Source organism: Lytechinus pictus, chromosome 7 (assembly GCF_037042905.1).
Source record: "Lytechinus pictus isolate F3 Inbred chromosome 7, Lp3.0, whole genome shotgun sequence".
NCBI classification, from domain to species: Eukaryota; Metazoa; Echinodermata; class Echinoidea; order Temnopleuroida; family Toxopneustidae; genus Lytechinus; species Lytechinus pictus.
Window position 1 is genome coordinate 7,375,976 of NC_087251.1, and position 19,028 is coordinate 7,395,003.

General features: G+C 35.4%; 1 protein-coding gene across 1 annotated transcript; it reads right to left on the minus strand.

The window, feature by feature from the left end:
• Window positions 1-273: 273 nt before the first annotated feature.
• Window positions 274-18,425, minus strand: LOC129273117 (organic solute transporter subunit alpha-like). The gene is made up of 7 exons (XM_054910164.2): window positions 18,124-18,425; window positions 17,471-17,631; window positions 12,776-12,849; window positions 5,706-5,825; window positions 4,688-4,799; window positions 3,050-3,302; window positions 274-2,418 (listed from the first exon to the last, which is right to left on the minus strand). Exons 1-7 carry the CDS (start codon window positions 18,176-18,178, stop codon window positions 2,123-2,125), a joined length of 1,071 nt encoding a protein of 356 aa, XP_054766139.1. The 5' UTR covers window positions 18,179-18,425; the 3' UTR covers window positions 274-2,122.
• Window positions 18,426-19,028: the final 603 nt, after the last annotated feature.

Consider the following 19,028-nt stretch of genomic DNA (forward strand, 5'->3'; position numbering starts at 1 on the left):
CATGTTGATTTAGATTTGTCATCTCATTTGTAAACTTCAATTCCTTCGTAAACACTTTGCATTTGAAATGCACCAGTGAAAAGCAAATTTCCCGTATTAATATAAGGTTCTGATTCATTACTATAATGGAAATTCAAAGTCAATCCCAGCGTTTGAACTAATTGAATAATGTAGGTGAGGTCAAAATCGGATTGATAAAACGATTATTGTGATATCACTGAAAATAATGGCCATGATAGGACATACGTTCGAGCGTAAGACAATCAAACTAAATGCTTTATCATCGTCCTGTTTGAACAATGTTTTATTTGATGAACATTTTCCTGCTTATGAACACAGCGAATCGCTATGACTCTTGTTTACCCATTATATTGATTACCCCCATTAGTTGGCAACGACCTCCCCCAAAAAAATTAAAAAAAATCTTCGAGAATAAATCCTACATACCTACACAGATATATTGAAATGATTTAATCTGGAGGAAAATAATTAAATCGTACAAAAACAGCACTTGAAATAAGATGATAACGCATTCATCAATAGCCTACCCACTGGTATTTTTCCCCTTTCGCCACGTCATCAATACAGTATTAAAGGCCAAGCTCCAACTAAGAAAACAAATTATTTTAATAACTAGTGCAAAATTCATTCTTAAATAATGTTTTTAATGTTCAATATAGTATGTTGTTAAATATTATCAGTTTTTATATATGTAACTTGTATGTATTGATTTAATTTGTAATAGGAAGAGTAATATAAAGTATTTATAAAGCGCCAAATCCACATTGATTATGTGTTCAAGGCGCTGAAATATACTTGGTATATTATTATTACCCCGGCTGTAGTAATTTAGTAATTCAATATATTTTGTAAAGCGCATAGAGAGTCTTTTGACTATTAAGCGCTATATAAATTTCAATTAAAATTATAATTATTATTAAAATCAAACAGGTATAATGCTCAAAATTTGTCAAAATCAGATGTAAGATTAGAAAGCTATATGACATTAAAAATGTATTTAATTACTTATTTTCTCAAAACAGTTCTTATAGTTATATGCACAGTTGACAGCCAAATAAGAGAGCCGATGATGTCACACACTCACTATTTATTTTGTATTTTATTATAGAATATTTCAATTTTTGCAGGTTTGACATTAAAGGAATCCTTGTTCATTGAACTATAAAAGGTTACAAAAAGACGCAATCCCATGCATATTTCAGGGAGGAAACATTATAATGGGGAGAATTTCATATTTCACTTTATAAAAACAAAAGAACTTGTAAGTAAGTGATGTCATCATTTCCTCATTAGTGTAGTCAAAATACCCACCACAAAAATCTAGGATGCATTCATCAAATATACAATTATTTTTCTCTTGTTTGACAAACATCATATTAACCATCATTTCTTAAACATGAAATACTTTCAAAATACATGTACAACAAAATATGGTAAACTAATGTTTTCTTTTAAATTTCATTTATTAAATAAGTTTTTATAGATGTGTTGCATCATGCTTTCAGAAAGAATTAAGACATTTGGAAAATGCCTTAAGCAACTGATATCCAAACTTATTAAAGGCATCTTCCTTGTATATAACCTTCTCTTATTTTTTAAATAGCATTTAAAATCTAAACGTATTGTTGGTGACATAAGTTGTCTCGTATGTCTCAGTTCATACACAAACTTAGTGAACAATAACCGGGACAATAACCTAGCTTATTTTTGTTGTAAATTCACAATATTATAATTAGTAATTTTTCAAAGTCATTCTGTTTTAGTTTACTATGAATATGAAACGTCTGCTGTTGTTTTGCATGATAATGATAATTACAGCAATAAAAAGAATATAATTACGACCAAGCAGTGGCGTAATAAGTCAAATATTTTGAAGGGGCCAGATGTGGCTCATCAGGAAATATTGATAAAAAGTTATGAGCAAACGAAGCGAGCGAGTAAAATTTTTTGATATTTTTATCACAAAAATCTATTTTTCCCCTTTTCTTTCTTTTACTTGGTCGTGAAAATGGGGGGGGGGGGCCCAAGCCCCCATCTGTACGCCACTGCAACCAAGGTAATAAATTTTATGATAGATATTTAATTGCAATGATCAATTAATTCACATGGTTATGTAAGAATTAAATCCGATCGAGGATGAGCTTCTTGATTTAGTTAGGGGTAAACTGTCATTGGTTCCTGTTCTTAACCTCTCAACCTGTGGGTTAGCTGGAGGGGTTCCTCCGTAAAATCCTTCGTAGTTGAATGTTGGATTGAAGTTATCAGTAGGGGCTTTGGTGAACTTGAAACGAGGGATTTCTAGTACACCTACCATGTTACCATTCCTGGTACGGAAGTATTTCAGAGCGATTGGGAAGAGAAGCGCGGATTCGACGATCAGAAAGAGACATTGCCAACCTGTGAGATCGTAAGGAGATTGAGATAAAAATTATCTTCAAATAGAAAAAAGGGAGTAGAAGAAAGAAGTTTGAATATTCAACTTCTTTTTTTAATTATGTATGTTAAAATGATATTATAAGATCTCATTGAAAGTACCCTGTGTAAGAAGATAATAGGTCTACAAATAGTAAAGGGATGTATTTTTGAAAACTGTCTGCATAGATCATTGTAGTAGAATGCAGCCTATTTGATCTTTTTAATACTTGTATGCCAAAGCATGACAGTAGGGACCTGGAAACGATTTTTCAACAGGGGGTGCTAGTTTAAACTTGACAAGCAAAAATAACAAAAACGGGGGTTGCAACAAAAAGAAAGTGATTCACACCCTCGATACAAAATGAAGTTGATTAAAATGTGTGCCACATCACGCCACCGCTGTACTAATCACTTAAATCAATCACATGATTTATTGAATTGGTCATGGTAATCTGTATGGAGCTGATATATGACCGATTATGTTATAAAGAAATATATTGGAGAAATGGAAGAAAATAATGCCGCGTGCCCTTTCACTTTCTTCTTTTTAATTTGGGGGTATGGTATAAATAGTCCATTGAAGAATGGCAATATAATTGATAAATAATCTTACTACTGCCTCTTGTTTCCCAATCAAATGGCTTGGAACACTTGATGACGTCAGTAAATGTAAGCACATCAAAGAGAAGAATCTGAATATTACTGAAATACATAGCGAGACCGACGATCACGAATTTAATGGTGATAAAGAAAGCCCTGAGATGTTCTCGTGATGCGAGGAAGAGAATGATCAGGGCGATGATGGCGACCAGAGATGATAGAAGAGTGAACAGGTTAAGATAGACGTATGCGTCGTTGATGGTGATCTAAGTTTAAATCAAATAAGTAAACTCATTATTTCATTATTTTATTCACTTATTTATTTAATGATTTATGTAACTGGTATCTGTCTATTATTTAACTCATTCATTCAACATTATTCATTACTTAATTGATTCATTGCATATATGTATGTATTTCTTAATAAATCTATATATTTTTATGTAAGGATCAAGCGCTTACCATATCTCACCCCCCCCCCCCCCCTTATGCCTATAAGGGAGTTTCCAGGGTTGTTATTCAGTCAAGGTAAGATTATGCAACTCCTGCAACCATTAATGTCGATAGGTTATAGAAAATACAAGTTCATTGCCTTGCTTGTAACTAGAGATGCATTTTTTCAATTATCTGTTTGATACAAATCAAATATTTTGTTAGATACTCTGTTTAGAGTATATTAATTTTTAATTTGTTCATGAACAAGTTACAGGAATCAATAAATGAAATAAAAATTAATGTATCAAGTTATTTATTGATAACTGACCAAATGATTTAATCTGGACTGGTCTATTTACCGTTGCGAAGAATATGCAGAATATATTGATAAAAATATAATATTTTTGAAAACATATATATAGAAAACAATATTACCAATATAAATAGTTATATACCATCAATAATGATTATATCAGCAAAGAATATTGTGTCTAGTTTGCATTTAAACTCCTATGTGAGAGTGAATTCAATGCAAAGACGACAGGGATTATCGATATCATTTTGAATTATGAACTGTTTATTATTTACGAAGGCTTGCTGAAAAAAAATCTTCATATTTCATTAAGACTGAATTTTCGTGTTTTATGTTAAGAAAAGTAAGTGTATATCAATGTGAATATGTTTTGACTAATGGAGGAAATAAGACCAGACATTTTCAGTAGAAACGACCCGGATATTCTTTATTATGTTAATATTGTTTGTAGACTCTGTAATCTGTTGTTTGGTTATATCTAATTGACAAATATAAAGAGATGAATCGACTAATTATCAAATAAATCAGTTTATGATAACACAAAGAAATAATACTTAAAAATCCATACGGCAAAAATCGACAGTAATTCTGCAAAGGTAATAATTCATTCCACTTCATAAATAGATCCACAACTCGTACAATTTTCAAAACAATTTCAATTTGGATTTAACGTATGGATTTTGCCAATGTGCTTTATTTTTTTCCAGCCACATCCATCACCTTTATTTTGTGGATAGTAGAATTTATCGCATGGATAGTAGAAAGAATTTAGGAGGGGCAAATAAATCCGAAAACAAATTCAAAGGCGAAGTTGTCAGGAAAATAATGGTATATGGGTTTAGTGTGGATTTCCGATCATTTATTAAAGGTATAGGTATTATATTCAGAAGATTGCAACGTTACCGAACTTGTGTCGTAAGATTCATTCAACCATAGGATGTCCTCGATGAACAGGACGACAGGGCGAAGTAAAGCCATTTGATATATGCAAATTTTAAGTCGATAAAAGCTCTCCCTGTTTCCATAAAAAGAAAATAACAGGGAAGTAACTGTCAATTTAGCCATCGTATTATTCCTTCAACCGTGTAGTTAGTTTTAAGATCAAATTTTATACGCATCGTTTCCTGTGATAAAATACTTTAAGGCCTATTTAACAATTTTTAAATGAATACTTAAGCAGGGACTGATCGGGGATTTTCCAAAGGAGTACATTTTTATTCAGAATACTCTGACAAGCACAAAAGGGGGATGCGGATGTGCCCACAATAATTTAGTTTTCGCTTTTAGTACGCGGAAACTCTCTACAACGCATCGACTCCTTTGAAAAAGCACACTGGAGAGCTGAGAGGTTTTTGTCAAAAGTTGGTGGACTGGAACAGCAGATCATCCGAAGATTTGCCGCGGAAGAACAATTGCAAATATGCCGTTGTCCAGAGTCAAGAGATTTCGATGCTGTTCCGGTCCACCAACTTTGATTTGACTAACATTTTCAAAGGATTGGTGTTGCACTGTAGAGAGATTCCTCCTAGGAAATTCAGACTGTACGATAATATCGTTAGCGAGATGTAAAATTATTGGACATTAATAATAATGTTATAGAAATTACAACAGACGTTGCATGAGTTTGTATATAAACTTATAGAATTGGCATGTAGGCCTACATCCAAATCAGGATTTTTGAAAAATACGGCTTAAAATAAAGGTGACGAAAGGCAGAAGGAAAGTGGAGGAGGTTAACATCTAAACTGTACATTTTAATTTGATTCGAATTTCTTTTTTTTTTAATCATCATAATATTTAATCATGGACCATAATGAAAAATCCTCGCCATGTAAAATTTGTTTGTTTTATTTTGAATAAAAAATGCCCTATTACTGTAAAAAAAAAAATGAAGCGATTAAAAAATACATATATATCTTACTCGGTAAGTTGGAGTGTGCCTAGTATTTGCATCTCACTTATCTTGGTCACAGTAGCATCATGGCCGCCATAATAGTAAATGATCAACTGTACAAAATGGTAGAGACTGACCGAAAAGAAGCTAAAAGACAATCGCAGATCGATAGGTAAATAAACAAAAAGACAGAGATACAGACAGACATTTAAAAGATATCATTTAGTATATTCAGTATACAGAAAAAAAAATAGAAGGCGGAGGCAAGATTGGTTGGTCGTTTGAGGGGGGGGGGGGGGTAGGGAGAGTAATAGAAAGATTATCCCCCATCTTCAGACGTCTATCACGATGGGTAGCATCAATTAAAGATGTCACGGGTGGTGCTCATATCTCCACTCTCGATCACGTGTATAATATCATTAATTGATAAATTGTGTTTATTATCCACCCATTTCGCCAAATCATGGATTAAAAAGACCACGCGGAACCGTGGCGTACCGTGGGTCACTGCATGGGGGGGGGGGGGGGTGTTACACCCACAAATGTAATAATCGCCCACAAATGTAATAACGCCCACAAATGTAATAACACTTTACCCACAAATGTAATAACGCCCACAAATGTAATAACACTTTACCCACAAATGTAATAATTTCACCCACAAATGTAATAATGCACTTTACCCACAAATGTAATAATTTTTGATCGCCCACAAATGTAATAATGACTTTACCCACAAATGTAATAAATTTGAAGGGATTTTTGGCGAATCCGTTCTAAACTAAAATCCTATAGTAATGCGTTCATATAGCACAAAAGTGCAAAGTCTTTTTTCCAGACCCGGTTAATAAAACATTATAGTACAAGTCCAAGGTCTTTTTCCAGACCCGGTTGTTTCAAAATTACAATATACGTCCAAAGTCTTTTCTCCAGACCCGGTTGTTTCAAGAATTATAATATACATCCAAAGTCTTTTTCCAGACTCGTTTAATTCAAAAATTATAATATACGTCAAAAGTCTTTATTCCAGACCCGGTTAATTAAAAAATTATAATGTAAGTCCAAAGTCTTTCTTCCAGACCCGGTTGTTTAAAAAATTATAACATACGTCCAAAGTCTTTTTTCCAGACCCGGTTGTTTGAAAAATTATTACATAAGTCCAAACTAAGATACGATAATGATATTCGAGTGGTATAAAAATGAGAATCAAGCTTAGTCTTTTCTCCAGACCCAGTTAATTAAAACTGGTGGAAAAGTAACAAAGACCCCAACTCTCTTATTAATGTTGAATAACATAGAAATATAGTGTAGTCTTTCATCCAGACCCAGATCTTTCAAATATAAATGAATAATAATAATAAATTAGTAATAATAAAAAAGCAAGCAAAGACCCACGATCCTATTTATGTTGAATAACATGGAAATATAGCGTAGTCTTTCCTCAAGACCCAGATCTTTCAAATAACAAATGAATAATAATAATAATAAATTAGTAATAATAAAAAGCCAACAAAGACCCACGATCCTATTTATGCTGAATAACATGGAAGTATAGCGTAGTCTTTCCTCAAGACCCAGATCTTTCAAATAACAAATGAATAATAATAATAATAATAAATTAGTAATAATAAAAAAGAGAGAGTTTTCTTTATTCCAGACCTTGTCATTTTCAAAATATAAGATAAATGAAATCCTCATAACTAAGACACAATCCTATTATTGTGCCTGTTCAACATGAATAAGATGATTGGGGGAGTATTTCATCAACATTTATGTCCGACAAGTTGTCAGATCTGACAACTGTCCTTGATGTTGATTGGCTAAGAAGCAGTGCTACCATGGTAAGTGTCGGATAAAACGTCAGACAACTCCTTTCATGAAATGCTCCCCGGGCTCTAAGTTTTGATGTTGTTTTTTTTTATCATAAATGTCTTTGCCTGGAAGAAAAAGTGAATGTTTAATTACATCATTCATTACAGGATGTTAGGCTGGAAGAGGGATGATTTTTTTTTCTTTTTTTTAATAAACAGGTCTGGTCAAATTAAGTATGCGTCATCACAAGGGTTTTATAGTTTGGAAGATGCTGGGGTCAAAGTTTTAAGATTAATGTTTCGCTTAATTTGTATTTTTAAGAGAACTGTGTGATTGTTAAAGAAAACACTCTAAGTCCAAGCATTTTAAGTGGGTTTAATTTTGAAGATTGGTCTTAGCTGTGATTTTTTTTTCAATATTTGTTTATCTTTTAAATAACCGAGTCTAGACGAAAGACTAAGCATAATACTCGGGTTATTCCACAAGAATCAGAATATGACAAAGTCTTTTGTTTTTAAGATTGTTAAAATCATTTTTTAATTACTCGGTCTGGAATAAAGACAACGCTCTAAACATGTGCTTTTCTACATGCATGGTCTTAATTTGGAGGATTGTTGATTCTCAGATTCGTTGTTGGGGGTTGGGTTTTATTGATTTTTTATTCTTGAAATAATTGTGTCTGGAGGAAAGTCGATCTTCGACAGTCGGTCTTCATGTTATTCCACAGTAATTTTATTATTGGATATTCGTTTTAGAATATTTGTAAAAACTATTTTATTTTTTTTAAATAATAACCAAGTCTGGAGAAAGGATGTTTGCTTAACCCATGCATTATTACAATGTTTTGTAGGGGTCGTAGTCATGGGCGGAAATCCCAGGGGGACAGGGGGACGTGTCCCCCCTACTAAAAATAGTAGGGGGACACACTATCAAATGTTCCCCCTATTATTTCTGGTCTTCTATGATGGTAAGAAATTCATCATTCAAAATCGAAATAAAACATGTATTTTAGGACGAGATGACCTTACTTTCGGGTGATAACCTTTTTTTTTTGCTTGTCAAATTTTCCAGACCCTTGTCCCCCTACCTTTTGGGAGAGATTTCCGCCCCTGGTCGTAGTATTATTTTTTTTAAATGGGTGTGGGGTAAAGACATATTTTTTTGCTGGGTGAAACTTTGGAAAATTGGTCTTAGATTTGAAGTTTTTTAATTCATTTTTAGAATAGCCGGGTCTGGAGGAAAGAGTACTATTGATTCTCAATTTACCCTTAGCGCATATATTCACAATATACGCCGTATAAGTTAAAACAACAACAAAGACATTAATTCCATTAGTTTTAATTAACTGGGTCTGGAGAAAAGACTAAGCTCGATTCTCATTTTTATTCCACTGGAATATCATTATCGTATCTTAGTATGGACTTATATTAAAATTTTTGAAATAAACAGGTCTGGAAAAAGACTTCGGACTTATATTAACATTTTTTAAACAACCGGGTCTGGAAAAAGACTTGGACTTATATTGTAATTGTTTAATTATCCAGGTCTGGAAAGATGACTGCACTTTTGTGCTATATGAACGCAGTGCTATAGGGTTTAGTTTTAATTTTAAGTAACCGGGTCTGGAGAAAAGACTACGCTTGATTCTCAATTTACTCTTAGCGCATATATTCACAATATATGCCATATAAGTTGGAACAACAATAAAGACATTAATTCCACCAGTTTTAACTAACTGGGTCTTGAGAAAAGACTAAGCTCGATTCTCATTTTTTTTTCCACTGGAATATCATTATTGTATCTTAGTTTGAACTTATATTAAGATTTTTGAAACAACCGGGTCTGAAAAAAGACTTTGGACTTATATTATTATTTTTGAAACAACCGGGTCTGGAAAAAAAGACTTTGGACATATATTATATTTTTTGAAACAACCGGGTCTGGAAAAAAGACTTTGGACTTATATTATTATTTTTGAAACAACCGGGTCTGGAAAAAAAGACTTTGGACATATATTATAATTTTTGAAACAACCGGGTCTGGAAAAAGACTTTGGACCTATATTATTATTTTTGAAACAACCGGGTCTGGAAAAAAAGACTTTGGACATATATTATAATTTTTGAAACAACCGGGTCTGGAAAAAGACTTTGGACCTATATTATTATTTTTGAAACAACCGGGTCTGGAAAAAAAAGACTTTGGACATATATTATAATTTTTGAAACAACGGGGTCTGGAAAAAGACTTTGGACTTATATTATAATTTTTTAAACAACCGGGTCTGAAAAAAAGACTTTGGACTTATATTATTATTTTTGAAACAACCGGGTCTGGAAAAAGACTTTGGACCTATATTATTATTTTTGAAACAACCGGGTCTGGAAAAAAAAGACTTTGGACATATATTATATTTTTTGAAACAACCGGGTCTGGAAAAAAGACTTTGGACTTATATTATTATTTTTGAAACAACCGGGTCTGGAAAAAAAGACTTTGGACATATATTATAATTTTTGAAACAACCGGGTCTGGAAAAAGACTTTGGACCTATATTATCATTTTTGAAACAACCGGGTCTGGAAAAAAAAGACTTTGGACATATATTATAATTTTTGAAACAACGGGGTCTGGAAAAAGACTTTGGACTTATATTATAATTTTTTAAACAACCGGGTCTGAAAAAAAGACTTTGGACTTATATTATTATTTTTGAAACAACCGGGTCTGGAAAAAAAGACTTTGGACATATATTATTATTTTTGAAACAACCGGGTCTGGAAAAACACTTTGGACTTATATTATAATTATTGAAACAACCGGGTCTGAAAAAAAGACTTTGGACTTATATTATAATTTTTGAAACAACCGGGTCTGGAAAAAAAGACTTTGGACTTATATTATATTTTTTGAAACAACCGGGTCTGGAAAAAAGACTTTGAACTTATATTATTATTTTTGAAACAACCGGGTCTGAAAAAAAGGCTTTGGACTTATATTATAATTTTTGAAACAACCGGGTCTGGAAAAAAAGACTTTGGACATATATTATAATTTTTGAAACAACCGGGTCTGGAAAAAGACTTTGGACCTATATTATTATTTTTGAAACAACCGGGTCTGGAGAAAAAAGACTTTGGACATATATTATAATTTTTGAAACAACGGGGTCTGGAAAAAGACTTTGGACTTATATTATAATTTTTTAAACAACCGGGTCTGAAAAAAAGACTTTGGACTTATATTATTATTTTTGAAACAACCGGGTCTGGAAAAAAAGACTTTGGACATATATTATATTTTTTGAAACAACCGGGTCTGGAAAAACACTTTGGACTTATATTATAATTATTGAAACAACCGGGTCTGAAAAAAAGACTTTGGATTTATATTACAATTTTTTAAACAACCAGGTCTGAAATAAGACTTTGGACTTGCATTATAATTTTTGAATTAACCGGGTCTGGAAAAAAGACTTTGGACGTATATTATAATTTTGAAACAACCGGGTCTGGAAAAAGACTTTGGACTTGTACTATAATGTTTTATTAACCGGATCTGGAAAAAAGTCTTTGCACATTTGTGCTTTATGAAGGCATTACTATAGGATTTTAGTTTAGAACGGATTCGCCAAAAATCCCTTCAAATTTATTACATTTGTGGGTAAAGTCATTATTACATTTGTGGGCGATCAAAAATTATTACATTTGTGGGTAAAGTGCATTATTACATTTGTGGGTGAAATTATTACATTTGTGGGTAAAGTGTTATTACATTTGTGGGCGTTATTACATTTGTGGGTAAAGTGTTATTACATTTGTGGGCGTTATTACATTTGTGGGCGTTATTACATTTGTGGGTGCAACAGGGGGCACCAGCAAAAAATTTGAGCCACTTAGTGGGAGCGTGCAGCGCGCTTGATAGCCAGGTACATGTATATCGACCTAATAGAGATATTTTAAGGACCGTGCCATGAAAATGATATGTATCTCACTAATCAAAGAACGTGAGCGCGAAGCCTGAGCTGAAAATGTTGATATTCAGACCTTAAAAAGGGACATTATAAGCAAATGTTTGTAATCATAATACGTACCCGTCTTGCTAAACAAGCAATGTGAGGGCGGAGTGCGAGCCTAAAATTTGTGTATATATCAGGGGCCGCGGAACGGTTTTCAAATGGGGGGGGGGGCTGAGCCGAAAGTGGGGGGGGGGGCTGACCATGCTAAAAATCACAATCATATGGTCATTTTTACATTTTTGTACACGGTTTTGGAAAAAAGTGCGGGGGGGGGGCTGAAGCCCCCCCCCCCCAGCCCCCCCCCCCGGTTCCGCGGCCCCTGTATATGGACCTCAAACAGGGACGTTTTAAGGACTAGTTTTCAGGAATTCATAAAGAGTGTACATATTTCACTTTAGCCATCTAATGTGAGCGCCAAGCGTGTTCTGATTTTTTTTAGAATTACATCTAAACGCATGAAAACATTTTTGTAGTATTGTAATCATGAATATAGGGCCTACATATCTCACTAATCAAATGTTGCGAGCGCGAAGCGCGAGCTGAAATTCGGTGTTTTTATATTCAGACCTACGTGACGTCATATTTCCTACATATCGAATGGTAAAAAATGTAATTTTCTCACAAAATTGAAAATGCTTTTATTGTACATTCAGTATATCAATAGATAGATCATTTTACATCCATTCCTGGGTAGCTGCTCGTTTATGACGTCACAAATCCAAAACTTAAAATTGTAATAAGTTCATTAATCTTTGATGGATTTTCCTCAAACATTCACCAATATTTTTTTGTTACTTTTTCTGCTATTTTTACAGCAAACTTTTCTTCAGGATGAACTTCCCCTTTAAACACCTTGAACAGGATTATTCATCTCATTTAACAGACAATGCGAGCGACAGGAATGACGAACACTGGCCCTAAGCAAATTATGTTTCACAAAGTTATGAAAAAATATATCTTATATAATATGATATAATATTACATAATATAATATATAACTTGTACTACTTTCCCAACTACGTTTATCTTTCCTTTTCCCTCTTTCTCTCATTTTACTTCCGTTGTTTTTGGGGGCCAGCCGATGGGGGGAGGGGGGCACGTGCCCCCCGTAGTTACGCCACTGGCGCGGAATATTATGCATGCATCAAAATATTGTGAGAGGTGATTTGAAATGCTTCTCATTTAGCTCAATGAATCTTCATTTCTGGTCTCTATTTCTCCAGTGATTAATTTGGATGCCTTAAATACCTAATGATAATCGTCTTACATGGATGCAGTAAGATTACACATCAACACGGCCCTTGGGATGAAAAGACCCATCTGTGACGTCACTGCAAATATCTGTTAATCAGAGAGAAAAACAATTCCGGATCGCATCATGATAAATATAATGAGCGATGTTTTCTGTAGGCCTATACGCTAGTCGATCTGTACATGGTGGGTATGATGTTGGTTTCACATCTCAAACAGGCCTATAGATCTACAGACAAGACCAACACAGTGCGTTTCAGAAAAAAGGTAATCCAAATCTAGAGGGCCTATATTCGGATCATATTTAATTTTGTGGAATTATTCTGCATGGATATGAAAGAAAAACTCATCAGCTTTCCATTGTTACCCTATTCGTACCATCTGCGCCACTCATGACCGAATTAATTGATGTTGAAGACAACAGGTGCAGGTACCACTTTTAAAGTTTTGCGTTTGATAGAATAAACTGTAAAAAAAGGTAATTTTTGGAATGAAGAGTCAAGGCATTCTCTGAAATGGTGATTGAAATGTTATAATTCACCCACACCTTCAACATATCTTCCTCTCCTTTACACACAAAACCTGAAGCGTGGAGGGAGTAAGGATATCTTACAGCTCGTATTACCATTGTCGGAACAAAAAAGCTTCCACCTAATATCAGTTGCGGATCCAGGGGGGCACAGGGGGCGCCCCCCCCCTCAAAAAAGAAAAAAAAGGCGCTGCTTGAAAAAATAAAAATAAAGGAAAGAAAAGAAAAGGCGCCGCTTAAAAAAATTATACACCGATATAATATTAGCAACAGTAGAGTAAAGACTATCCCCCAGCAAAGCACAACCATATCATCTTCCTTATCTTTTCTTTTAACTACCCTTTTCCCAACAACTTCGCCGGTTAAAAATAATCAGCAGTGCGCTGCCTGCATATAACTGGCGCCAATCAAGATAATCAGCACCACCTAAATCTAAATCGGCGCCGGACAAGAATAATCAGCGCCATTTGGTTATAAATCGGCGCCAGTCAAGAAAAAAATCGGCACTGCCAGAGTCTTAACCGGCGCCGATCAAGGATAATCAGCGCCACCTAAATCGAAATCGGCACTGGACAAGAATAATCAGCGCCATCTGGTTATAAATCGGCGCTGCCAGAGTCTTAACCGGCGCCGATCAAGAATAATCAGCTCCACCTAAATCTAAATCGGCGCCGGGCAAGAATAATCGGCGCCGTCTGGTTATAAATCGGCGCCGGTATAGAAAAATCGGCACTGCCTGAGTTCTTAACCGGCGCCAATCAAGGATAATCAGCGCCACCTATATCTAAATCGGGGCTAGTCAAGAATAATCAGCGCCATCTGGTTATAAATCGGCGCTGCCTGGGTCTTAACCGGCGCCGATAAAGAATAATCAGCTCCACCTAAATCTAAATCGGCGAAGGACAAGAATAATCAGCACCACCTGGTTAAAAATCGGCGCCAGTCAAGAATAATCGGCGCCTCCTGGTTCTAAATCGGCGCCAGTCGATTATGAATTGCCATTGCCTGAATCATACGTGACGTCGGTAAAAATAATCAGCACTACTTGTTCTAAATCAGCGCCGGTCAAGTCAAATCGGCGATGCCTTTGTCTTAACCGGCGCCACCTAAATTTAAATCGGCGCCGGGCAAGAATAATCAGCGTCCCCTGGTTCCAATAAATAGGCGCCGGTAGAATAACGAAGAAGGGCCTATTGCCAACCAAATCTAGATCGGCGCCGGTCAAGAATGATCAGCGGCACCTGGTTATACATTTTATTGTTGAATGGTCATAACAAAGCTTATCGCATGCCCTTACAGAGTGGACTGGGGCGGGGCAGTTGCCCACAGATGTCATGAAATCTTTAATTTGTTATTCCAGAATCCCAAATCCCAGAATCATACAAAAGCGTAGAGCAAATTTTTTAATTTTGATCTTATTTTCCAATGCTTTAATAAAAAAACGTCAGTCAATTTTCTTCTTTACACATTCCACATTGTGCCACCTCTATGGCCTTTAGAGTAAGACAGCTACTATCATGACTATAGTGTTTTATGAAGATGATTCGATATTTTAGTCCAAAACTTTGCTAAAACCCGTTGCTAATACCGGGAGTGTATAATTACGCAACCAGACGTATATTCGTTAGACCTTAAACCACTAAGTATCATTTTCAATGTATAAATACAGTTTGTCAATACCTTTGTTTTAACGTTTAAATGTTTACGCCACAAAATTTGATTCATTTTCATCTTCCATTAAGTTAAATATTATTCATCTGATCACTCAGGAAGAAGTTAAAAACAAAGATAACGATACCTGTAAAACTGGAGAACTATTTCCAAAGCTCTGTCTTGAAGGATCTCTTTCTGAATTCAGGTCATAAGCATCATAACCAGTTTCATCAAAGTAATTAGATAAAAATTACTCATCATTACAAATTGCATTAGATTTAGTGAAAAGCATCACAATATATACCAAATATTGTATATAGGCCTATACATCATGTACATGAAAATTGAATGATATACCTGGATTGGTGATGTATTCCGAATGATTCATGATGTAGTATCATTGTATATATAGAGGCGTCGATCCTGGGGGGGGGGGGCGATCACCCCACCAATGAAAATATTGGGGGGGGGGGCAAACATATCGTTTTGCCCAATAATTCCCGATCAGCTGTTGTGAAAACAATTTTTTCCCTTAACATTTCATGAAAACTATGAAAAATGTGCAAATGTGAGTTGTGCACCAAATACTTTTATTACACTTGTAAAAAAAAATAATCGCCCCATTGAGGAGCTCGGTCCGTTTACTCTATCGTTTTTTTTTTCAAAAATATGTTCGAGTCTTGCCCCCCCCCCCCCCCCCCCCGGAAATATTATCTGCGTGTGGTCATGCAAAATGGCATGACTGGATATCCTATATTTTGAAAAGAGCATTTGACAGGGTCAGACTTTACCCCCTTTTCAACATTTTCTTTTATGGCGCCGGTGAAGTGCAAAAATTAAAATTATGTGCGCCGCTCGGCAGTGCCCCCCCCCCCTTTCGCCAAAAGCTGGATCCGCCTATGAATATGTCGAATTCGGCCCTGCAAATCATCAAGATCTTAAGGAGGAATTACAAATACCTTGTGTTTTTTTTGTATCCTCAAAGGAAACAATCACAGGCGCTGGGTCAGGGAATCTTGGTGGCCTTTCTATACGTCATGGTTAAGGGCAACACATTCATGTCCAAACTTCAAAGAGTTCTTTGAGTCTACCTCGAAAAATTTTGGAACGATGGACAGGAGTGCTAGTCCTGAATCCACCAAAGACTCGGACGCTGGTACACTCCTCGAACCTGCCTATCAAAATTTGGTCCAACGACTGTCGTACAATCTCCTCATTAATCACTTGCAAGTACATTCGCCTATTTGCAGTCCTTTGGAAGAAAAAGGTCCAATCAAGATTTTTGCAAGCTCAGGATTTGGTGAAAGTATTTACATCAGCATCTGCTCTTTCATCAAGTTTTCAAAAACTTGGAAAAATTGGTACCTGCACGGCTGCACCTGTTTTCTTCAACATCTGTCATGCGTGGCACAAATGTCACAAATATGGTACCAATGGAAAGCTGATGAGTTACTCTTTTACATCCATGCATAATAATTCCACAAAATTTAATGCGATCCGAATACCAGCCCTCTAGATTTGGATTACCTTTTTTCTGAAACGCACTGTATGGGGGGAAACTTGAATTATAGAAGCATTTGGGGGTAAAAGGTTGAGTACCGGTCTACACTCTTCATATCTATACTGGCTGCCAAATCGACATTTTAAAAATCTCTTTTTCTTATATTCGCTCTCCAGACATGTAGGCCTACCCGGGGGGGGGGGGGGGGCACTTCCGTTGACGAGTGGATACCATGCGCGACCATGCATGGGGTCTCGAAAAGTACCCTAAACAAGTATTTTCCATATTCTGAAAATGCACCCCCTTAACAAGTATTGGCGTGTGAAACCCTACCCTTAACAAGTATTGGAAATAAAACGGTACCCTTGGCAATTATTCCCTGAATTGCCCCCTAAACAAGTACAGTGATATTTTAATTGTTATATCACGGACGTCGGTCGACGGTTTTACCTTTACCTATAATGGGATTATTACGACCCCACCTCTCGCGCAAATAGGACTCTAAACACGTACATGTAGTGTTGGGGAAAAAAAGTACATACTTTATAAAACTTTTAGTCTTAATTTTTATACCCCGCAACTTTGACCCTAAACACGTAAGCTTTCTTAGCGAAATAGATACAATTTTTTCATTATTTTAGTGTTTTTGACACCCTTATTAACGTTACGTACGTAACATGCCCTATCTTAAAAAAAGACATCCTTTTTACGTGTTTTTTTTTTGGTCGCGCATGGGGTATCCACTCGTCAATGTAAGTGCCCCCCCCCCCCGAGAGGCCTACACTGCAAAATCTCGGATAAGACATTCATGAAAATGTGTTATTTCTATTTGTGATATATCGCAAATTTTTGCATGTTTTGCAATTTCATGCAATAATTTGATAAATTTAGTTCAAAAGTTTAAATTTAGTTCAAAAGTTTATAATTATGTAGTGCAGTGCATTGGATAATATTAAGTAACCTGCCCTAAAATGTGTCAAGTTTTCGTTGCTGAGAACAGAACCCGGTGAAGACAATAAAGAACCTACCGGATAGATAGCGAGCATCCATATTAGACTGATAGAACGATCTCTATGAGGTATCTTGGTTGCTACGAAGGTAATAGATTCAATGAATCCAACAAGAAGGATGACTGTAATTATGGATGTGATGGACATCATAACTATCAGACCTGTGTCATCAGATATCACTGATGCAAAGAAAATCAATTTATGAATACTGACGTACAGACGTACAACCCAAAGAAGTTTTATGACCAAGAAAATTAAAGGAGAAAATGAAAGGATATGAAAAAGGTAAATGATATAATTTTCTGAATGTAATGTCAAAATCTATCACAAAATTGGATTAATTTTTAAAGAAACTACTCATGTCTGCCCCCTATTTTATTTTTTTTTAGCTCATTACGCCACTGAACACCATAATTATAATCGAATCAAAACATTTTTAACGATTGTAGTATATAGGCCTATTAAATTAGCTCGAATGTCGCGTTGTAATGATTTGTGTGTGAGGGGGGGGGGGGGCAATCATCATCAGGCAGTTGGAAAATAAATGGCAATAATGATGGCCAACATGTCAAAGGAGGATGTTTGAAACTTCGGATACATGTTTATAAGAAAAATAGGCATTTTGCAAATATATTTGACACAAATCACAACAATAAAAGCGAATAACCTACCTTCTATGTGATCAATAAGCATAGGTTCGATGGTGGAACACTGATTTGTGGCCATCTTATTATTCCAATCTATATACTCGGTTTATGAGATTCCAAATCCAAAAGGATTCCAATAAGAAAAAAATCAGCACAGCAAGTTACATTCAAATGTTATTACTCTTTTACTTTGTAACGTGTGATTTCCCTCAAAAGTGTTTAAAAATCTACCCCCAATAATTTCGAGTGAACATTGCTACTAGGTAGTACAAGTAGTTTACTCGGTGCTGTATATAGGCAGGCCACTGATTTCCATATTGATCCCTGTCAATTTTTAACCCAAGCTGAGCCAGGGTCTAAAGGTCGCGCAGTGGTGTAACAGGCGGGGGGCAGGGGGCAAGCTCCCCCCTGGCGGATTTCACCGGGAAAATAAAAGAAAAACGAGAAAAAGAAACAAAAAGGGAAAGGGGAAAAGGAATGGAGGAAAAGGAAAGGGAAAATTGAAAAGAAAACGAAGAAAAAATATTTTTTTTAATGGAAAAGGAAGGAAAGCGGGAAAATGTACGAAAGAAGAACAATTGAGAAAGAACATATCGTTCCGAAATATGCCTATGTAATTCAATAGCACGGTGGGAAATAAATTGAAATATGACAAAATGGCAAACAATAGCGGGAAACGAAGGTAGAATGTAATTAATCAAAAGCTAAATTGGAAAACAAAGAAAAGGGACAAGAAAAAAAATAATAACACGACCGGGCTGCCGATCATGATTAAAATTAAAGAGCGGGAAGAAAGATGGACTGCATACAACATTGTGCTATAAGCTTGCTAAATCTTATGCAAATAAGCTACCGGGGCTTTGCCCCAGACCCCACGCAGTAGGGGCTCTTAATTCATTTATAACCTTCAAATGGCTCTATAACGCCCC

Bases quoted from the DNA above. Each gene is read 5' to 3' on its own strand.
- LOC129273117 (XM_054910164.2), bottom strand. From the start codon at position 18,178: ATGGCCACAAATCAGTGTTCCACCATCGAACCTATGCTTATTGATCAC. The intron at 12,850-17,470 runs GTAGGTTCTTTA...TCTGATTAACAG, and splicing joins GGATGCTCGCTATCTATCCG to ATATTTGCAGTGACGTCACA. The intron at 2,419-3,049 runs GTAAGATTATTT...ACGATCTCACAG, and splicing joins TTGGGAAACAAGAGGCAGTA to GTTGGCAATGTCTCTTTCTG.